At 37.8% G+C, this 22,402-nt stretch overlaps 6 protein-coding genes across 7 annotated transcripts; all 6 read right to left on the reverse strand.

Annotated features, from left to right (window-relative positions):
* Positions 1–1,656: 1,656 nt before the first annotated feature.
* On the reverse strand, positions 1,657–2,664 carry LOC106365290 (sm-like protein LSM1A). The gene is made up of 5 exons (XM_013804740.3): positions 2,482–2,664; positions 2,322–2,390; positions 2,125–2,240; positions 1,980–2,042; positions 1,657–1,891 (listed from the first exon to the last, which is right to left on the reverse strand). Exons 1-5 carry the CDS (start codon positions 2,540–2,542, stop codon positions 1,814–1,816), a joined length of 387 nt encoding a protein of 128 aa, XP_013660194.1. The 5' UTR covers positions 2,543–2,664; the 3' UTR covers positions 1,657–1,813.
* Positions 2,665–4,336: 1,672 nt separating this feature from the next.
* On the reverse strand, positions 4,337–5,235 carry LOC106365289 (protein LAZY 3-like). The gene is made up of 2 exons (XM_048765127.1): positions 4,615–5,235; positions 4,337–4,542 (listed from the first exon to the last, which is right to left on the reverse strand). The coding sequence occupies exons 1-2, from the start codon at positions 4,933–4,935 to the stop codon at positions 4,378–4,380; spliced, it is 486 nt and encodes a 161-aa protein (XP_048621084.1). The 5' UTR covers positions 4,936–5,235; the 3' UTR covers positions 4,337–4,377.
* A 237-nt stretch (positions 5,236–5,472) lies between these two features.
* On the reverse strand, positions 5,473–9,249 carry LOC106368903. The gene is made up of 13 exons (XM_013808971.3): positions 8,710–9,249; positions 8,445–8,597; positions 7,941–8,153; positions 7,777–7,866; positions 7,582–7,698; positions 7,233–7,502; positions 6,994–7,150; positions 6,846–6,923; positions 6,670–6,770; positions 6,421–6,591; positions 6,266–6,340; positions 6,083–6,193; positions 5,473–6,001 (listed from the first exon to the last, which is right to left on the reverse strand). Exons 1-13 carry the CDS (start codon positions 9,244–9,246, stop codon positions 5,669–5,671), a joined length of 2,406 nt encoding a protein of 801 aa, XP_013664425.2. The 5' UTR covers positions 9,247–9,249; the 3' UTR covers positions 5,473–5,668.
* Positions 9,250–9,871: 622 nt separating this feature from the next.
* LOC106368900 (protein MICRORCHIDIA 6) lies at positions 9,872–15,643 on the reverse strand. 2 transcript variants are annotated; one of them, XM_048765128.1, is made up of 20 exons: positions 15,416–15,643; positions 14,937–15,221; positions 14,740–14,814; positions 14,621–14,655; positions 14,311–14,389; positions 14,120–14,209; positions 13,941–14,016; positions 13,664–13,742; positions 13,459–13,587; positions 13,030–13,128; positions 12,848–12,934; positions 12,481–12,627; positions 12,289–12,381; positions 11,935–11,986; positions 11,720–11,831; positions 11,283–11,500; positions 10,951–11,060; positions 10,648–10,727; positions 10,502–10,544; positions 9,872–10,167 (listed from the first exon to the last, which is right to left on the reverse strand). In XM_048765128.1, the coding sequence occupies exons 2-20, from the start codon at positions 15,214–15,216 to the stop codon at positions 10,051–10,053; spliced, it is 2,001 nt and encodes a 666-aa protein (XP_048621085.1). In that variant the 5' UTR covers positions 15,217–15,221; positions 15,416–15,643; the 3' UTR covers positions 9,872–10,050. The 2 variants fall into 2 exon arrangements, with proteins under 2 accessions (XP_048621085.1, XP_048621086.1); XM_048765129.1 differs by having other exon boundaries at positions 15,313–15,616.
* LOC106368901 (5' exonuclease Apollo) lies at positions 15,416–17,916 on the reverse strand. The gene is made up of 3 exons (XM_013808969.3): positions 17,367–17,916; positions 17,076–17,287; positions 15,416–16,999 (listed from the first exon to the last, which is right to left on the reverse strand). The coding sequence occupies exons 1-3, from the start codon at positions 17,671–17,673 to the stop codon at positions 15,911–15,913; spliced, it is 1,608 nt and encodes a 535-aa protein (XP_013664423.1). The 5' UTR covers positions 17,674–17,916; the 3' UTR covers positions 15,416–15,910.
* A 951-nt stretch (positions 17,917–18,867) lies between these two features.
* On the reverse strand, positions 18,868–19,418 carry LOC106365288. Its single transcript, XM_013804737.3, has one exon. The coding sequence runs from the start codon at positions 19,312–19,314 to the stop codon at positions 19,060–19,062; it is 255 nt and encodes an 84-aa protein (XP_013660191.1). The 5' UTR covers positions 19,315–19,418; the 3' UTR covers positions 18,868–19,059.
* Between the last annotated feature and the right edge of the window lie 2,984 nt (positions 19,419–22,402).

A 22,402-nucleotide genomic window follows, 5' to 3' on the forward strand; every position in this document is an offset into this window, starting at 1 on the left:
CAAATGAGCTGGGGTCGTGGCCTATTTATAGAATACAGCAGCCAATCAGATTCAGGTTGGTGGCCGCCCGTGTGTCGCTCCGCATGGCTCCGGACGCATGCACGGCGACACCTTGTGCTCCACATGTCCTTCAGCATGGCCATGACTCATGCAGGCGCCACCACTCCTCCCAGATGTCAGGCTGCATGACTGGAACTCATGAAAGGCGCCACAGCAGCTCACACATGGCTGGCTGCATGCTTCGGTTACATGCGCAGTGACACCTCGTGCTTGGTCGATCCACCTCGTGCTTCTACATGCCAGGCTGCATGTACTGCTTCCATGCACGGTGACACCTCAAGCTTCTATAGACACTCAGCTTTCTGGGAAGTTGACACCACGTTCTGAACACTCCCACCAAGCCACATCGTGCTTCTCGGTCCATTCGTCTGATTTCGACCCTTCCGGTGAATTTTCGTCCCGCGATCAATCCCAAATATTTTTTCTACGCCCTTTCTGTTGCTCTGAACATTTTTAATAAAATCCACTTGATCTCTGAAGTTGAGAGAAAATATTTCCCGAGGCTCCGGCTTCTCTGAAATGTTCCATATTACCGAAATTAAGGTTTTTGCCCAACTTTGGGTCTTCATGTTGTGCTTCCAACAATGTCCTGCTTCAGAAGTCCTTTGGATCAATCTACCACATAATTGACCCATGGTTAACACAAGAACAATCTGATCGCCCGCGACTCGACCACCCAAAGATACTCGACCATTTTTTTTACGGGTTTCTACACTAGCAGTAAACATGATCTATCAACCTAACTCACAAACAGGGTCTAAACAATCTTAACTCCAACATAAGGGAGTATACAGATCATGAGAAGACTGGGTTCATGACACCTCACCTTAGCCTAGATCTGGATCTGGAAACAAGAGACAAGGAAGAGACGAGATCTGGTCACCACCACCACCACACGACACCGGCGAGAGGGAGAGGGAGAGAGAGAGCTATAGCGAGGAGAGAGAGAGATGGCGCAGAGGAGAGAGAGAGAGAGAGGAAGGCTAGGGTTTCTGGTCTCCGGAAATTTTCTGCAGGGCTTCGCTTCGGTTTGTGAATGAGATAAAAGAAAGAGGCTACAGTCCTTTTTATAAGAAACTGCAGTGAACCCTAGGTTTCTAAGCAATTGGGCCGTAGAGAGGCTCATTCTCTCTTAAAAATTTTGGGCCAGAGATCAGGATGTTACACTTTTCATCTGACGCAACGCATACAAGAGGTAAAAATAAAACCATTTCTTGCCATGGCGCATTCTGGTTACTAGTAGTACAAATTGGAATGAAAACTTCTGATGGAGGCATATTGTGTGGCAGGCCAAAAGGAGCATGATCCTTTTAGATTCTCTAGTATTTTGAGTTGCTGTAATAATGATAGTGAGATGTATGACTTGAAGTGTATAAGCTATTCATTATCTTCCACTTTTAAATAAACCATTTGTGTTTAGAACATTGATTTTGTAAACCATTGGGCTATGCTAAGTTTTTTTTTCAGTGAGTGAAGAGAAAAGAAAGTTGTGTAATTTGGGAAGAGGATGTTTTGAACGTTGTTCTCTTTTGATCTTTCCACCTTTGTTTTTATTTTCTGGACTATATTATCTTATGTCCAGCAAAAAAAGAAAGGTTTTAGTCTCAAAACACATTTCATTCCCAAAACAAAGCAGAGGTTGTACATAATTCTAAGTTATGACTTGGAAGGATTCATCAGTGTTATCTGCACACACACGCACACACACATCAACTAACATTATACAGAAATGCAATACAGGAAAAAAAGCCATCTAATCGAGATCAAGGAACTCCATTCTTTTCCGCATCAAACCCTTCAATAGCATTTCTTCTTTCTCTGCTTTCTGAGCCTAATTTACACAGAAGAATGTAATTTGAGGAGTCAGTAGAATCTAAAAACCACCAAACAAACATTGACGCAAGAGATATTTCACTAACCCTTTTGATCTCTGCCTCTGAGACTTGAACCATTTGAGCAGGAAGCTCTTCCTTTTCAATGTCCTAAGAGCCCCCAAAAAAACTGATTCAGTTGTCATTTAAAATGCAAGAGAAACTGATTTGTTTATAAAAAAAAAACTTTTACCAGTTCACCAATCAAGACAACATTTTCTCCACGGATTATGTAAAGACCTAAGGGAATGTCACAGTAGAGATCACCCACGATGACTCTTTCATAAGCTTCTTCAATTACAGCATTTGCTTCACAAATAACAAAAACATCTTCAGAGAATATTTCGACTTTCAGTAAACAACAGATAAAAGAACACACAAAAACAGTACCAAATTGATCAAATGACCGAAGTAGACCAATCAGTTTCCGACCATCACGAAGCAAGACAAGAAGCTTCTCTACAAAAAAGACAATAAAATCAAATATTTTCTTGTTTTATACGAAGATATGATATCATCGGTAAAGGGGGAGATAGAGAGAGAGAGTTACTGTCTAAGTAGGCGGCGAGAGAAGTGGAGAAGAAGATATCATCAGGAGCAGCCCAAGACATTGAAACTCTCTGCAACTCAACTCTTCTTCTATCTCTTTTTGCCTTTTAGACTTTTCAGTTTGCCTTTTAAATCTTGTTTGATTAAAAATACTTATACCCGAAACTACATAACTATTACAAAGTGACCCAATTGTTTTTACTTGTGCATTTTGGGGTTCCTTCAAATTATACGAATTGAACATTAAAAACTCTATAAATTAATAAATAAGATAAATTAATAAAATTTTCTAATTTTAAATTGGATTAGTGTAAAGTATAATATAATTCAAAAGATACTAAAAAATAATATTTACAAAAAATTTAGATAAATATATAGTCCCACAAAAATTATAAATTAATAAATAATAATAATTAATATATATATATAAATTTTAAATAAATATATATAAAGCATTTTTTTATTTTTTATTCAAAATAAATTTCATCTCTATTTCTATTTTTCATTTTGTTAAACTATATATAAAAGGTGAATGTGTATTCTACAATATGTATTCAACATACATAATATAACAAAAATAAATAAAGTTTAAATTTATATATTTAACCAAGTATATAATATCATAAATGAAATATTTTTTAATTTTCAATAAAAATATTAAAAATCGATATCTAAATAAAAAATGTTTCAATTAATAACTCTATAAATTAATAAGTTGTAGTCACAAATATTATTAATTTATATTTTTTTACTGTAATTAAATTTACATTCAATTTCATGAACAGATAAGCACTCATAACTCAAATTGTAGATTCTAAACAATTTTCACACAAAGATTCTGCAGAGGCTCAATTGTTATATTAAAAAAAAAACAGTGTATGAAGCCCTTGTATTTTCTAATCGTTCCTCGATGTGATCTATACATCAGACAAATCAAAATATGTATTAGAATTTAGAAACTATAACTTTTTCCTTTTCAGTCACCATGAAGAGTCCAGTTTTACCTGTACTATAAACTGGTTCATGCTGTCCCTTGGATATGTTAGCAAGCATTTGCAGGAAGTAGACAGAACAACCTGAAATTTTGCAAACTGAATTCACATTTATAGAATTTTTACTGTAATTAAGCTCACAATTCAGTTTCATGAACTGATTAACACACATAACTCAGATTGCAGTCACTCATTCTTCAATTATTTTGAATTGTCTAAATCTTTTTCTGAAAGTTGATAGTAAGAACTTAAAGATTATTTATACAAGAAGAATATTTGTAGGAACAACAGTACACATGAGCAAACAGATTTATTCACCACATTTAAATCTGAAAAAAAAGATGAGGAACAAGAAAAACAGAAAATTGAAAATAGACAAATAAATATACAGTAAACTGTAATTATCAAAAGATATTTCATGACCCATCATCTTCATGTTTATTCTTCACGTCTTGAACACTTGAGCTTACACCACTCATTTGATTCCTGAAACATAGAGATTTTTTTTTAAAAAAATTCTCAAATCATATACTATGTTTTCCTTAATGTCATATTTTAGAAGAAAAAAATAAGCAAATGTTAATAAGAAAATAAATTGGTTGTGTTTTCCATTCTATTATTACCAAATCAATCAGATCCATTTATAGCTTATTGGTTGATATCTACATCTCCAAGACAATATCTGTAATCATCAAAGAAATTGAATTAAACTTCCCTATACCATTATTATTGTTCTATAGGTTTTCTATTTATTTTTCTATTTTTAAACTCTTACACTCTTCATCTTTATGTATTTTAATCTGTCCTTCTGATGTTTATTATATTCTTTTGATCTAACTAAATACTGCAATAAATCCAGCCATATGACTTGGTTAAATACATTATTATATGACGAGATAAACGCTTTAAATATTAGAAAATATCTCACATTCAGAATCAGTATTGACCCATTTCTTGGCGTCGACACTTGAACGAGCTTCATCTATAATCTTATGATTCTCCAAATACTTCTTTGCTATAGCATTTGAACGTTGTGGATGTATCTTCTTGTTAAGTATTGTCCTTAGCATCTGCACACAAACACAAAATATAGATAAATGTGTCTGAATAATTTGAACATCTATTTAATGGATATGTAGTACCTTTTCCATTCTTGTATTAGGCAATGAATCTCTAGACAAATCAAGAAGAGGAGGTGGAGTTTTGAAGCCACTTGTGCAAACAAACATTTTCTTGAGAAGAAAAGAGAGCGATTTCTTCTTTCCAATACTAACATCTGTATTAGTGGCAGTGAGATCTTTGCTAGAATCTGTGTCTTCTTCCTCTTCTTCCTTGGAGATGATATTGTTTCCAAGTGTTCCAATGGCTAAGAAGGTTTCTTCATCTTGAGGCCAACTTTGGAGGTCTTTACCCAAAGCAGGCCCTGATGATTCTTGAGCTATATATATATATATATACATCATCAAACAGATCAGTGCTCTATGCAAATATTCTTAGTATAATAATAGTTTTCACTTACAAGAATCTGAAGCTGACTCATGCTTCTTTCCACTAAGTCTTCTTTGAACCCAACTAAAAATCTATATCCAAATAAAATTTTACATAATCAAATAAAGATAAACACAACACAAATGTTGAGTTACTTCAGACAAATATGAAAACAAACCTTCATGTTTCAAGAGATATATAAATAAGCACATGTGTATGTGTCCAAGAAATTTTCTTTTTATGTCGATGATCTTTGATCTCCTTGAATAGTAATTAGCTTTAGAAGATAAGAGATGATCATAGTGGTCCCATGTTTTTAAAGACACAGTAAACACAAATCCCTGAAGCCAGCAAAAAGCCAGTTGGGTTCAAGTTTCTATAAACTCCTCGAAACCAGTTTTCTTACAACTTCAAAGTCACCATTTCTTCTAGCATGATCCCATCTTTGTGGACTTTGTTGAATGTTGGTTCACCAAAATCACATTCTTATAATATAAAATATGGTTTTAAAAGATCGAAATCAAGTAACAAGTTGAATGAAAACACATGGATTTGTCTGTTCTTTTACACTTTTCTCCCCTGAAAGCAAACTATACAAGTAAAACTTTTATATTTCACCAAGCCGTATAGAGTAAAATGTACAAACTTACTGAAGCTGCTTCATAAAGCTTTACACTCGAAATTCAAAATCATATTTTTTAATTATAACTAGTCGTCTCCACCACAGCAGACATGTGAGCAACATTCAAAGCAGGCAATGCAAGCAATCGCTGTGAAGAGCTGCGTAAAGACAATGACACATTGATCATTGAGCTTAGTGCAGCATTGGACACAGCACATGCAGCAGCATTTGTTGCACAAGGAAACACAGCAGCTGGAGGCAGCCTTGACGAACTTCTCAGCAGCATCAGGCGCTCTCGCTTCTCCAAATCCTGGTGGAACATTCTCTTTGGTAGCTGTTGTATCACCAAAGCCTATCCCAAAGTTTTGTAGTGGGATTGTTCTTGATACCACCTTCTGTTTCTCTCCGTTGGTTTCAGTCTGTTGAAATATTTGGTGAATATATAAGTTTCAGATAAGTATGCTTTTGTTCATAACTTCTAGATATGTATATATATATACCTTTTTCTTTCCACCAGTGTTGATGGGTTTGGATGCTTCTTCTGTGTTCTCCAACTGGATCATTCGAGTATACTCAGATGGTACACCAGTTTGGATGCTTAGTCTAGTAATCTGAGAAGAAAAAAAGATCAAACAAAATGAAGAAGACAATACTAAAGATGGAAAAGTATAAGAAAAACGAACCTTTTCTTTTAGCTGGTTGTCTTCAGAGAACCAAGCCTCAGCAGTAAGCAAGTCAATCACATTTTTAGCAAACACCTGAAACAGTTTGTTAAACACTTTAGAAGGAAGCACCCTTGGGAATAATAATGAAATGGAAGGTGATGGATGATCTTTACTTTATCAAGAGGCATGTCTTTTGCACTTTGTACAGTCAAGTCTACAGAAAAGCTGCTCAAATCTCCGAGCAGACCATTTGCTTTCACACTCTCAGGGAACTTTCCTCTGTATCTCCCATACACCATCAATGGGCTTGAGGAAGTCAGATCAGGAATGTTTGAAGGGTACACCTATTAGTAGTCACAGGTAAACACTTTCAGATTTTGACAGAAAATATAAGCAATGAATCTTAGCATAGAGAGACTCACCTCAACTTCATCAAGATTCTGCAGAGGCTCAATTGTTATATTCAAAAGAACAGTGGACAAAGCCCTTGTAAACAACTTGTCTAACCGTTCCTCAATGTGATCTACAAATTAAAAAAAATGTTTTAAGAAAACTATAATTTTTCATTCACCATATGGACTCACTCCAAGTATATTACCTGTATTATAAACTGATTCATGCTGTCCCCTGGATAGATTAGCAAGCATTTGAAGGAAGTAGTGATTACAGAACACACCTAAGTTCACATATGAAGAGGTCAATAAAAAAAGATAATCCAAAAAAACCTTGGAGAAAAGAGTTTTTACCTAACCCAAAAGTGTGTATCCGTGGCCACACTGAACCAGCATTAGCAAGACGTTTCTTCATCACATTACAAATGTGTCTCTCATCTTCAACAGACCCATCTGTTAGGGAGAAGATCATAGGAACGGAGCCGCGAGTATTCGAAAGCATTTCCACAGCCTGATAAGTATTGAGGAAGCTATTAATCACTAAAGTATTAAGCTTTTTTTTTAAGCTACAAACAAGTGAGTGGAGGAAAGACCTTCTCTAGTGGAGGGAGCATGTTGGTACCATCTGCGACAACAAAGCTCTTGTTCATCCACTCAACGCCTCTTTCAACAGCATCTGGAGTAACCAACTCCATCGACGTCGAAAACAGAGAAGTATCATCACTGAAAGTGATGATATTGAAGGAATCTTCAGGATTGAGCTTAGATAGAGCCGTTGATATCGCGTTCTTTACATCCTCCAGAGGTTTTCCAGACATGCTCTTACTTATATCAACAACAAAGACTACCTCCCGCTTGAATGCCTTAAGTAGACAACACAAAAGAAACTTAAGATTAAACTGCAAATGGCAATAAAGGCAACATAAAATTACAAAACCAAACCTTAGTACTTTGCTGCTTTCCTGGGAAAAGATAGAAAGAGAAGATATCTCTCTGATCAACATCTTGAACAGACGCAGATTGAAGGAAAAGTCCACCAACTATACTACTTGAAGAGACCTACCAAAGTTAAAACAAAAGGGATAAGCTCAATGCAGAAGGCTAGGGCCTAATGCGGCATTGAGAGTTCATACATACCGTGTAAGAAAAGCTAAAATCTGTGCTTGACCACTTCAAAACATCTGCTTCATATGCAAACCTTAACTTCCCTGCGTTCCTCATTTTTTCCTGTAATACATGAACATAAAGACACAGCCTTGCAATATCATGGAGCTTGTTCAGAAAGATATAATGAACCACACCTTAAGTGGATGACTGCATCCTTTGCATAGCACTTCTGTTCCAGTACCGGCGTTAACACTCAAGTGAATCTTTTCTCTCTTGGAGATTTTCTTAACCGCAGGAGTCACATACTCTGGGAAGTTGAATGGAATGTCTAGAAAAAACTGGCCATCGTTGTACGTTAGCTTCTGGGACCAAGACATCTTGATAGAGAGGTTGGTGCCTCCATCAACCTGGAGCAACAAACAAAAATATATAGAGATAGTCAGAAAGATGGAAAAAAAAAAACCAAAATATTATATAAATATTCATATTTTTCAGCTAATGCAAATGCAGTGTATAAAACCAAAACTTGGTTTCATTTTACCATTAGAATTTCTCAAATCTTGATAATTACCTAAAATAAAGTTGTATATCCTATTGTAAACCTACCCCTATCAATAATTTGATTATGAACATATTCTTAGTGACAGCTACATAACATCCAAAGATAAAATTTTAAAAATATCAAAGGTCCACATCACCTGTGGTACTGTAAGAGTGAATATGTTTGGTTTCAAGAAGCCACCACTTTGAGGTTGTGCCGTTTTCTCCAGCTCGTTACCATCTTGTGCTGTGATCAGCTGTGTTGTGTAAGATTTTCTAGGAATCTCAACCTCAACACCTAGAATCGAACCCTGTTTAGCCATACAATATTAGTTTGAAATCAATAAAACAATTCTGATTCATAGAAACTCTAACAGTGATCTAATTTCGTAACGAGAGGGAAAAATTAAAAAAAAAACGAACCTTGTCTCCTATAGGAATAGCGATTCTGCAATCACATTTTTTGCTTCCCATGACGCAGTGAACACGCCACGATCCGGTGACGGTGACGAGAGCCGTGTCGAGATAGCAGTCCACGTGGAGCTCGATCGCGTTCATCTGGAGAGGGATCAGAGCAGGTGGGTCGCACCTGCCGTGCACGTGAGGCTGGTAGCTAGGTAGGTCCGGGTTATCCACGATTCCCGGGTCTGGTATAACGGCGTAAACCATCGGTGCAGAAGGAAGGTGAGCCTGCGACGTGGACGATCTCTCCATCGGCGCCGCTAGCCTCGGCGCCGCGACTGCTCGGTCGTGTCCGAAGTAAATTCGTTTGGCTAGTTTAAGCCCGTCGTCCACCGCTCTTGCGAAATCCTCCGCCATCTCTCCGATACAGACGGCGAAAGAAACGTTGTCTCGGGGGGTTGATTGTCTCTTCTCTTTCGAATCGTTGAGCTGAATCGATTTCGTTTGCTTTTTTTCAGACAGCGAAATCACTTCAGAGCTGTGTCTTTTCCAGCGCATTTACTTCACTAAATTAATTTTTATATAATCTTGCATTTTACTAAAATACCCCTTTTATTTTAGGCGCGATCGAGATCCAACGGTTGAGAGGCAGTTAAATATGCCGACAAGGTGTGCAATCAGCTACGTCCGGTATTCATTTTTGTGAACGGGATTTACAAATTCGCGCGGACGAATCGTTTCTCTCCACGTGGCAGCGGACCCATTCCAACGAGAGTAGTTGAAGCTTTCGATTCTTGCCTTTAACGTTCTTCAACGGTAAAAGCTCATGGATGCTTGTGCGCTCTCACGTGATTAGCCCTTGGCTCATGGGGCTTTCCATGGGCTTATTGGAGTCAAGTGGCGTATTATTGGTGTAATGGTGTGTATGATTTCCTGATCATCATTTTCTTTTTTCAATTTATGTGACTACAATGCAAATAGTTAACGTGAACTATGATCAATCAGTGCCTGGATTACACATTTGAAGTTTGTAGATCCAATCACAGAAGACATGAAGGTACTATTTAGTACAAAAATTCACAGATTCTAATTTCGCATTCGGGAAGAATGTCAAATGATACGAACGGTACTCTTTTTAGGTAACATTAAGCGTTTTTTCTCCTGAAACTTTTAGGATTTATTGTTTCATTAACTTCTGATTTCATTAAACAAAAAGATAATTTGATTTCATAAACATTAATTCTTGTTTTTCTTTTCACAACCTAGGCTATCCTTACGTAAACAAAGGAGCTTTAAACCTAGTAGATGGATATCATATGATTAGCCAAAAAAGTGTTTTTGTAAATGCAGAGAAGCTTTCTCCTACGTATTTACATTTCTGCTGCGCTCCTCCTTCACCGTACCCAAAGCTTGTAGCTCTTCCATTAACCTTTCATACTCACTTTTAACCTTCTCCAGCTCACTACTTAGATTCATCGCCTGTGCATTCAGGAAAAACCAAACAAATTTTTATTTCAACTCAAAAGTAGAATCCCATTCAGCAGAATATGGAGGCTTTTATGTCGTCGACATAGGCCACCGATGGATGGAACTTGCCATTACTAAGCAGCTTAAAAACCAATTAATAATAAATAGTTTAATAACAGAGTACAACAAGACTCAAGGACACGCTAAACTGGCTCCACATATTTAATATTCCTTCTAAAGTAGGGTTGCGATTTGGCAGGAACAACGGTAAGTCAAAACCACCAAAGTAAATGAAAGAGACAGGCAAGTTGATACAAATAGGGTTATTAATGTCATAAGGATGTACCTTCAGTTCAAGGTTTTGACTTCGCACCCTGTGGTCCAAACATCTGCGTAGAAGAGATATATTATAAATGTCTGACAGAAAAATCAAAAACAAACGCGGATAAATGAAAATATATATATATATATATATTACATAATTCAACTTACTTTGCTCGGAGCTTCTTGTTCTCGTCCATCAACTTGGTAGTTTCACTATCTTGTGACCGAGTTGCAGATCCCTGAACAAACTTCAGAGCGTGTGCAAAACCAATGAAGTTAGAGAAAACGGAATATGAGCAGAAGTGGTTACAAACTAAAGCTACTATCATGTTTCTTCTATGTGGGCACATGTGCATAAGCTGTATAACACATAAGGGAAGTGCCATATTTAACTCTAGTTAGCAATAATAGTCATGGGATTAAACATGTTCACAAGGAAATCAAAGAGACAACAAACAATGTTTTAGGTACCTGTTCAACCCGAATATGTCCTGGGACAGAGAAACCATCGCTTCCCACCTTTCTTTTTGACGCTGCATTTGCAACAAGATCAGGATGTTCTTTCCTCTTCTCCAACACCACTGCAACAATAATGCAAACATCACGTGTCAGCATCAGAGAGAGATTTCAGGAGTGCTGGAACGTGATATATAGAGTAGAAAACGACGTCCAACAAAGGAACATGTGAAATTAATCATAATAATAGCAAGAGCACTTGTAATCACCGTCTTAAAAGAGTGTCTGTTTTCCAGAAAAATATTGGGTATTCTGTTCTTCTATTCTAACTCTTAGTAGCAATTTACCTGGCTCAGATGAAACTCTAGGAAGGGATGCCAAATTTGCATTATGAAAAACTCCTGGGAAGCCTGGAGGACGATTTATTGTTTGTTTGCCACTATCTCCAGCAGAATTATTCTGGAACATGTTGACATTTGTCCTACCACCAGGTTGAAGATTTTGAGGTACCTTAGGACGACGCTTCTTAAGATCTCGATACCCAATCAACACAGAATGGCAGTTCCTATAAAAGAAGTACAATCATTTGAAATGGTAAAGAAACATTGGAAAGTGATACAAGCAAACCCAGAGGTATTGGGAAAAAGGCAAAACGGAGGACTGAAACCCCATGCTCAGCAAGCGAACAAGAAATCGAAACTGTAATATTATCTACTTTTGGCGATCGAATAGATTAAGGTAGAAACATAACAGCCACCAAAAATATAAAGGCTTAGGAGATTACCAATACTCCACTGTCATTTCCTTTAAACGCTTTTCAAGTTTCTGAAGAAGGACGGTTTTCTCAAAATCCTGCTTGTTGTGGGTTGGCTCAACAAAATTAGCTTCTAGGGCCCCTGCAGCACACATTATTGTACCATCAGAGAGATCTGAGCTGAAAACAACCAAATCAATAGAAAAGTATTGTGTTATTAATTGGATCCTTTTTCAGCTTCTTACCAACAACTCCTCTTCCTCTACTGTCTGAGTAGCTTACGACCTGCCAAAATGGCTGAAAGGAGCAAAAAAAAAATCACACAAGGTCACGATAACATACAAGAGTATGAGTGCAATTTGTGTTAGAAACTTGACTAGATTCTGTGTAGTTTTAGGGGGGAAAAATATGTGGCAAATTTTGAAATGAGGCAAATTATATAAATTAAAACTTATATGCATGCCAGTATTAGTGTTGAGAAGCCTATATAAGGCACAGCCGTACAAACAAGGATGCAACGACATATTTAATACCATCCCGGTATATAATCCTTTTCTAGTGAATGTGTGAACTAACATATTTAACATTCGAAAACTTACCATTATTAAGCGGTTTTTGTGATAAACGCAGAACCCACAAAGGTTTACTTTGGGAGCTTCTTTCAGAAATCCAATTGTCGTTACAACTTCAGCCTGCTCATTTACCCGAGATTTGAGTCATAATAAAAACGGGGGAAATAACTAAGAAGCTCTAAAAGAAGAAAATAAACGCCCCTCTGAAATTTTACCCACCTCTTCATGTCCAGCAGCCTGAGGTTTATACAAGATGTACTGCTGATGCTTGAGATCATCGGCAACGTTATGATGCTCGACAACCTTACCACGCAACAGAATCTTGAAAGTTTCAGGAATCCGCAAGTATAATATAGATAGGTAAACCTGCAACAAGGTGGCAGCAGCGGGAGGTATAAAGTATAAACACAGTTGCACAAGTATTAACGGATATACAGTTGTCTGCAGCCCTTTATCTAGTCTATGTGTATTAAATATTTCACACGAGTATTCATGAGTATATTCACGCATACATGTATTGTTCAATATTAAAGTGTATGACATAAACAGTTCTCAACATTACTGACCAAAAGAAATAGGAGCTTACACGAAGAGAGTAGGAAAACCGGGTTGCAATATGATCGTTCATAACCTTACATCCAGTTTTCTTTATGTTTCCTTCAATGAGAATATCCTGTCAAAATCAAGGAACAGAACAAGATCTCAATTAAATGATAATACTTGGAAACGAAAAGAAGATCACAAACAAGAAAGATAGAAAATATTAACCTCTGCATCCGAGTCGAAGTCTAATTCCAGTTTAGCATCGCTGTTGAGCCACAAATTATAGATAATAACCTTTGTCCCATGTGATCCAACGTTGTCAAACTGCCACACGAGGAAAAACAAACAAATTGTCAACGAAAAGAGAAACGTGGTAAATATCAGATAAAGAAAAGTTTTTCTTTGATGCAGGCGACAAACAAAAAATAGGCCAGCAATAAGTGGGCATAGATATAAACTACTACTGACATCCAAGAAAATGGAATTATGGGAATGGTAAGCAATCGTGGATGGCTTCATTGTTAAGATGATGAAACTATATATGGGAATATCCCACTCATAAAATTCCAATATTTGACCTAGTAACCAATAGATATAGAGACTGTAAACAACATGGGTTGAATGCATAAAAATTTAAAAGAAAGTTGGCCTTGCCTGCTGTAGAAGTTCTGCCTCTGTTGAAAATGGAGACCATTCTAGTAGAATGGAGAGATTGGATATAAAATGCTCTCTGTCTTGCAATGTCACAAATTTACTAGTTGATGCCTTGTACTCGTAATCCAACTGAATATTTATAAGGCTACACGGTTAGATAACATAAAACAAGGTACATTTAAATGTGTGAGAGAACGAGACTCACAATGGGAACAACTATTCTATCATGGCCAGTACGTGTTAGGTACGTATATGAAAGGAGCCCTATACTTTGTGTCCATGTTCTAGTCACATGGAAAAGAAAACAATCAGCATCTTCTCTTGTTTATAATACAAATTGAAAAATGAAATGACTAACGAAGGGCAAAAACGATCAAACATACATTCATATTTAGTATTTCAATAATCCCCCAAAAGATAAAATAAATGGATGAAAAAAGTTAGAACATCAGCACATAGGTTAACAAGCAATGGCCACTCACTGGTCTTTAAAATGGCGGCTGAAAACGATGACATCTGCTCCAAGTCTCATTGTGCTGGTCTTGAAACCATTTCCATCTAAAGAATCATAAATTCATAATGAAGAACGAGATGCATAATCATATCTAAAGATTCTGCCGCAAAAGCATATATATGTGAGAATGAAGAGAAAGATTCATACATCTGCCAATGGCCGAATCCGATTTCTTATCTGAGAATCCAAAACCCATGCAATGCCTCATTGCCTGAGGATCCATCCCACCACCATCATCTGAAATTTTAATGAAAAATGATTAGAGAAGTCTACATTTTGTATGCCCCCTTTGTGAAATAGCGCAGAACTTAACCCAACATGAAACCATGCGAGAATACCTTGAACTAGCAATGCTGTCGTACCATCCTTTGGATTTGTAGTTTTATCTACAATGACAAAGGTGGCCCCATTTTGGATCTGTACGGTGATGAAGATACAGAGCACAAAACATTAATGACTTGTCATTCACAACTTTCAAGATTATCTACTAATATTTAGGGGATACCAATAAAACAATAGACAAAAAAAGAGTCATAAAGTGAAGAGCATGGGTTTCGGAAAGGACAATTTGTCTGTGAAGAATATTCAAGTAATGAACAAGCAGGTAGTCAGATTAAAGATCTCAGCAGATCAAAAGAAAGGAGGCACCTCATCAACAGCATTGTCAAGCAGTTCTGCAACAGCTGCAGGTAAAGAAAACCAGAAGAAAAAACGCTTGAATATTGTTTGCTACATACAAAAAAGAGAGGAAAATCATGATAGCGTACCGCCAAAAGCCCATTTATGTGAAGTAGCATTGGAGTGAAGGAACATAGGGTGCACATGAAGATAGTTTTTTCCAGCTGCAAGCAAATATCAACAACAATAAGCAAAAGACTAACCCTGGAGTAAAGACCAAACTCAAAACCAAGCAGAAGAGCAAGAGAAAGTAAAATGATAGGTGAATATAAGCAACATTGCATACTTGGCTGCTGAGATTTTGAACTCAGTTCATCAATGTAGCTTCCAGCTTTCCAGAACTGCCTACAAACCGGGGCTGGGCATATGGTGGATGAAGAAGTAACACCAGCATCTTCAGGCGGAGTCCGGACCTGATCAACCACACTAGTGCTACTCTGCGCACCGATTGATCCTCTATTTTCTTCTGAATCTTGAGGTATAGCCTGCCCTTTGGATCCATCACGGTGCTCAGGTTTAACAACCAGAGCATCATGAGTGACCTGTGTACTTGCGTTGTAGCTCATTTTTGCTTCTCACCAAATAACAAAGTAATTTCAGAGATAGATATCACCAAATCGCAGATCATAAATTCTAGAAACCAAATCTGTGAAGATGACGACCTAGAAACTTAAAATTTTAGGGGAATAAGAAACCACAAAGGCTGAGTGAGAGTGAGAGTGCGGGTGAGGGTGAGAGAGATCTTCGCAGGATCTTAGAGTTCACCTGACAATAACTTTCATGCAAATCGACTGTTAACTTTCCATTTGCGTCCGTCCACAATGTGCGACGAGCGAAGAAGAAGAAGATAGTCAAACAACGATGGAAATCGACGGTTATCTTAGGGATTACACTTCGCCGTCGTTTCGAACTTAGCACCTCTTCTAGAACCAGAAAGTCGAGAGTGAGAATTTGGAGAGGAAAGGGTTTGTTTGTTTGTGCTTTTCGGTGAAGGAGAAAAGTGTTGAAGATGGTGAACAAACCATGTGGGACCAGCTAATTATTTTATTTCTGTAACAATTTTTATATGCTACTCGCAGTAAAAAGAAAGGTTAATTAGTAAAAGCAGAGAAGTAATTGATTCATATGAACAGTTGGAGACACGTGTCTTCCACTTTTTTCTTTTCGTGACAACTGACAAGTGACAACACAGTGTACATATATGGAATCACCGCATCAAGTTCATAACGGGCCCATTTGGGCCCATCAATTTCAAACCCATTATAACTTGAAGCTTTTCCGAGCGCGTTTTCTAGCGTTCATAAGCTCCGTCAACGATGGTAGCGGCCGGGGCACAGGTGCATTCATTGATCTGTATAGCTTTCTCAATTCACCACTAAGATCTCTGCAACTCTCCTTTGAAGACGAAGAAGAAAATCTTCTACAAGATGCCTCCTCCACTGTTTCTTGTTTGGTATCATACTCAGCTGCTTCCTCAAGATTCAACTTTTCTACACATGCACTGTGTATAACTTTTCTCTCATGTAGTTGATCAGATACCTGAGAGCTTAGCCTTGCTCTCCCAAACAGAGTTACAGGAAGGTTATTTTTCTCAGGGGATAAACTCAGAAGCTGCTTCTTTATAGTAGAAGCTTCAATCACAGGTTCCATCTTGGTATTTGTACAATCCACATCACTCACGAGACAGCAACTAAGAGTTACTGTCTGAGTATCAGTTACAGCACCTGAAGAAACTTCCATGTCGATGTCTAGAAGCTTCCAGAAAGGATCATCAGAAGAAAACCGACTGATGAAACAGTTCTTCTTAACATAGTCCAGCTCCATTGCTCTACAAGAAGGAACCGTTGACACAACCCATCTCGGAGACAAAACTCTCATCGCTGATTCCAACTCTTCTCGTGATGAATGCATCGAGTAACACACATGCCAAACACCAAACTCGTCCTTGACAGCTTCATTAAACCGAACTTTCCTCTGCTTTTGAATTTGGCTCACGCTCTGGCAATAATCATCTTCATCATCATCGCAGACATACCACTGAGCTGAAGGGCGGATGATAAGAGGTTCGCTCTCGCGTTTCGATCTCGCCTCAGCGAGTTTAACGCTTGCTCTTTCGTAGAGTCTAGGGAACCCACTGAATATGTGAAACCGTAAAGAAGGATCTTCAGAGACGATCTCAGGAGCTATAACCATTAACGATCTGAAACACTCCAAGTTTGTAGCTTTGTCGACGTAAATCTTGGATCCAAAGGTTCTTGAAACCTCTAATAGAATCTCCTCTTGGCCCAACATGTCACAAGCAAGATACACAACCGGTGCATCAGGATGATTCCATATACAATTGATGATCTGATTCATAAACAAGAAGTTTCAATAAAAAAAAATGAAGAAATTTTACACATAATTAGGATTGCAGACAAATCACCTGTCTGATTGCTGAGTGCTTGGTCGGAAACCTCTGAGAGGACTTCCCGAATGTGCAATCCAAGAAGATGTAATCAAGACAGCACTTTGGCGCCTTACCTTCTCTTCCTACATACTTCTCAGGGAGGTTTTGTATACATTCACGTGTAAGCCTACAATCACCAGTGTGGAGTATGTTACCGAAACTCCCTTCAAACAAGAACATGACAGCTCCTGAAGTGATGAACATTTTCGTCAAATCAGAAATACGATTCTTTACAATTTTTAACAGTGAAAGCTACAACAAACTTACCAGGACAGTGATTGGCATCGAAAGCAGTAACCTTGAAACCTCCGTCTGGATCATCAACGATCACTGTTTCCCCAATCTCAATCCTCACGAAGAAAGACTCGTCGAGCTGAGGGTGGCGTTGAAGGAGGAGAGAGATGGTGAGGGAAGTGGAGTAGATTGGGAAGGCGACGTTAGAGGGCGAAATCCCGACGGTGTGGTCTTTGTGGGCGTGAGTCAAGAAATGGTGTCTCTTCATCCTCTTCGTCGTCGTGTTCGGTCCGAAAGTGTCGACAGAGAAGGGTAGACCTCTTGGCATCTCTATCGACATCTTCTTCTCCTCCTCGTCGCCGTCAAGTGAAACTAACGGCGACAGAGGTAGTTGGTGATTTAGGGTTTCTAGTCCGTTGATGATTAGAAATGACGGCGGTTTTTGGTCGGTTGATTAGGGATTGAAATGGCACAGAGGAGAACAAAAGCGAGGGAGATTTGACTTTTCCTAAATTTAACATTTTAATTTTTTTACATTCGATTTTATTAGTGTATTATTTTGAGAAGAAATTCGCCACAAATATATATTTTTTAAAAAAAATTGGGGCAAATCTCCAAAATAGCACATTAAATTTATATCACAAAAATAGCACTCAAAAACTAAAATGACCAAAATAGCACATTTCTAAGTTTATCCTTTGAAAATTATAATTTTTTTATTTTTCAAAATTTGAAATCTTATCCCCAAAACCTCATTTCTCAACTCTAAACCCTAAACCCTAAACTCTAAACCTTAAACCCTAAACCCTAAACTCTAAACCCTAACCCCTAAACCCTAAATCCTAAACCTCACCCTTTAACTCTAAACCCTAAGTTTGTGACTTTTGATAAAACATTAAGTGTTATTTTTGTGACTTATGACCTTGAGTGCTAGTTTGGGAACAAAAACTTGATTTAGTGCTATTTTTGTCTTTTTCTCAAAAAATTGGCTTCTTAATATATATGGATTTTTATAAAAGGCAAATCTACAAAATAGCATTTTTCTAAGTTTATATCACAAAAATAGCATTCAAAAACTAAAATGACCAAAATAGCATTTTTCTAAGTTTATCCTTTGAAAATTTTAATTTTTTTATTTTTCAAAATTTGAAATCTTATCCCCAAAAACTCATTTCTCTAACTCTAAACCCTAAACCCTAAACTCTAAACCCTAAACCCTAAACAATAAACTCTAAACCCTAAACCCTAAACTCTAAACCCTAAACCCTAAACCCTAAACTCTAAACTCTAAACCCTAAACTCTAAATCCTAAACCCCACCCTTTAATTCTAAACCCTAAGTTTGTGACTTTTGATAAAACATTAAGTGCTATTTTTGTGATTTTTGACCTTGGGTGCTAGTTTGGGAACAAAAACTTGATTTAGTGCTATTTTTGTCTTTTTCTCTTTTATAAAATATAAAGGTAATTAATATCTAAAAGTACCAAAAATAATTTTATGGCAAAGAGACAATAGGTGAGATTACTCGTCTCTCATTAGCAAAATTCTCAGAAATCAATTTAATTTAAGGACATGAATACAAAAGTTTCACAACTAATACAATCGACAACCCAATGAATATATAATAGATGTCTTCGCCCAGTAGCGTAAAAGTATAAAACATTAAAATCAAATAAGTTAAAATTATACATCAAATATATTATTACTGGTCAATATATAATAGATGTTTAATGTTTGTTTGTGGTTTTGTGATACTTGTCTTTCACCCAACGGAAACCAATGGCAGAGCCTGTCTTCAGCTTCTTAAAACCAGAAGAAGCTATAGTTTTTGTCTTGTCTAGCCCTTGTCCTAGTTTCTCCTTGTACTTACCCGTTTTCGAGGTAGACGGAGCTCCACCTCCACCTCCGCTAACGGCACCGCCACCTATGCGGCCTCCTTTGGCAGAGTTGTCCCACTGGTCAGCCCACGATGTTCCGTTCATTATATATCCTATTTTAAAAAAGATTTCAATCAGAAATGATTTGGTTTTTGTATGTAATCAAACTGAAAATTTGATTTCAAGTTTGTTTTGTTATTGCCTCTCGTTTCCTTTGACGTGTTTATATATACATACACACATCTCGTCATCACATACGTTAAAAGACCGTGTCTCTGTGGTCAAACCTTGTGTTCTTGAAGAACAAGACTTCTCTTGATTTGCTTCCTTTTTAATTTATTTCCTTTCTTTCTTTTTTTTTGGTCAAAAATTTATTTCCCTTCTAACCGTCAACAACTTCTGGAACCTTAGCTGGAAGATTTAACATTATTCTAATGTAAAGAATCTCTCGTGGAAACAACTAGTTAACTCGTACATTTATTGTAGAATCATGTACGCGTTGAGGAAGCTTCTTCAAATTCTCCTGAAGCAAGACCCTCCATTGTCAATGATTTGACTTATCTAACCACCACAAGAAAACACTCCGAATTCCGACGGAGCTTCCGACGGACACCAAAGTCGTCGGACATTTGCGACGGAATACTGACAAATTTCCGACCAAATACAAAAAAATGAAGTCGTCGGAATTTCGTCGGCCATTTCCGACGGAATTCCGACGACATACGGTTCGTCGGAATTTTCCGACGACTTTTCGACGACATTCCGATAAAAAATGTAACCGTTGTAGTCGTCGGAAGTTCGTCGGTATATTCCGACGGAATTCCGACGACATTCCGATTAACAGCAAAGTCGTCGGAATGCCATCGGTATTTTCCGACGGAATTCCGACGAACCATGTGACCGTTGCCGACAAATACATATGACCGTTGTATAGCCGTTTGGGATTGGACAATTCCGACGGAATTCCGACGGACTTCTTTATATCCGTCGGAATTTCGTCGGAAAGTCGTCGGAGGTCCGTAAGCAATTTCCTATAAATACAACCCCTCCTCATTCAACTCATTCACACTTCATTCTCTCTTCATTCTCTTTAGTCATAACAATTCCGTGAAAATCATGTCTTCAGAAGTTTATTATCGTTCGTGGATGGATAAACCTCATTTGGATCCGAACACCAATTTGCTTACGGAAGAATACGTTCAAGGGATTGGAGAATTCATGAGGCTTGTTCAACAGCAACCGGATGCAAAAAGTGGTATGTTAAGATGTCCCTGCTCTTCTTGCAATAATAATAAGGTTATAAAAGAATTTGATGTTTGGACTCATTTGTATATGAAAGGGTTTTCACGTAATTATAAAGTTTGGTACCTTCATGGGGAAACTGGTTATGAATATGGTAGTACTAGCGAACCTCAGCCTGTTAGTGAACCTCAGCCTGATATTAGGTTAGAAGAATCTAGAACGGATATAGATTATGGTGTAGGTACTGAGCAGATGGTACATGATCATTATAGAGGGGAAGAACCAAACCCCGAGTCTAGGAGATTTTTTGACATGTTGGATGCAGGAAAACAACCTTTGTATCAAAATTGTAGAGATGGTCATTCAGTCTTATCATCTGCAACTAGATTAATGGGTATTAAGACAGACTATAATTTGGCTGAAGAATGTATGGATGCGATTACTGATTTTGTCAAAGGTATTCTACCTGAGGATAACCTTGCACCGGGTTCATACTACGAGGTTCAGAAACTTGTTGCAGGTCTTCAACTACCGTATGAAGTGATAGATGTATGTATTGACAACTGCATGATCTACTGGAGAGCGGATGAGACACGGAATGTATGCAAATTTTGTGGGAAACCTCGTTATCAGGAGACGAGGGGAAGAGTTCCGATCCCATTCAAAAGAATGTGGTATTTGCCTTTGACGGAAAGATTGAAGAGGTTGTATCAGTGTGAGCGCACAGCAAAAGCAATGAGATGGCATGCAGAGCATTCCACAAATGGTGAGATTAGACATCCTTCAGATGCAAAGGCTTGGAAACATTTCCAGTCAACATATCCAGAATTTGCGGAAGAGAGAAGAAATGTTTATCTTGGATTATCTACTGATGGTTTCAGCCCATTTGGAAAGCATGGAAGGCAGTATTCTCTATGGCCAGTTATTGTGACACCGTACAACTTACGGCCGAGCTTGTGCATGCGACGAGAGTTTTTGTTTCTCTCAATTCTAGTCCCCGGGCCAGATCATCCTAAAAGATCACTAGATGTGTTTCTTCAACCACTAATATATGAGTTGCAACAACTATGGGCGCATGGTTTTGAGACATACGATGTTTCGCGCAAAGAAAACTTTCAGATGCGGGCAGTACTTATGTGGACAATAAGTGACTTTCCAGCATATGGTATGTTATCTGGATGGACAACACATGGGAAGCTATCATGTCCATATTGTCAAGATGACACAGATGCTTTCCAACTAAAGAACGGAAGGAAAACGTGTTGGTTTGACTGTCACAGACGATTTCTACCACCTGATCATCCATACCGCAGGAGTAAGACTTCGTTTACGAAGAACAAGCAGGTGTTTGATGGTCCACCTGAGGAAGTTAGTGGGAAAGATTTGTTGAAGCAGTTTAGGTATTTTGATGCAGAAAGGACGCCAGATGTAGGTGGACATGAAAACATTCGAGTCAATGCGGTTGGAGAGCTACATAACTGGCACAAAAAGAGTATTTTCTGGGATCTACCATATTGGGAGAGTCATCTATTGCGGCATAATTTAGATGTCATGCATATTGAGAAGAACTTCTTCGATAATCTGATGAACACAGTCCTTAACATCCAAGGTAAAACGAAGGATAATTTGAAGTCAAGGTTGGATTTAGTCGATATTTGTGATCGTTCTGAACTTCACGTTGATGAGAACGGTACGGCCCCTTTTCCCATTTATCGGCTAGATGGTGCTAGAAAAGAAGAGTTCTTTGATTGGATTACAGAGAAAGTGAAATTTCCTGACGGATATGCATCAAATTTGGGGAACTGCGTTGATAGAAGCGAAGGAAAGTTTACTGGCTTGAAGAGTCATGATTGTCATGTAATTATGCAGCGCCTCCTTCCGTTTGCCTTTTCAGCATTATTGCCACGTAATGTTCATGAAGCAATTGCAGGGATTAGTGTTTTTTTCCGTG

Source organism: Brassica napus, chromosome C8 (genome assembly GCF_020379485.1).
Source record: "Brassica napus cultivar Da-Ae chromosome C8, Da-Ae, whole genome shotgun sequence".
In the NCBI taxonomy this organism is placed as follows: domain Eukaryota; kingdom Viridiplantae; phylum Streptophyta; class Magnoliopsida; order Brassicales; family Brassicaceae; genus Brassica; species Brassica napus.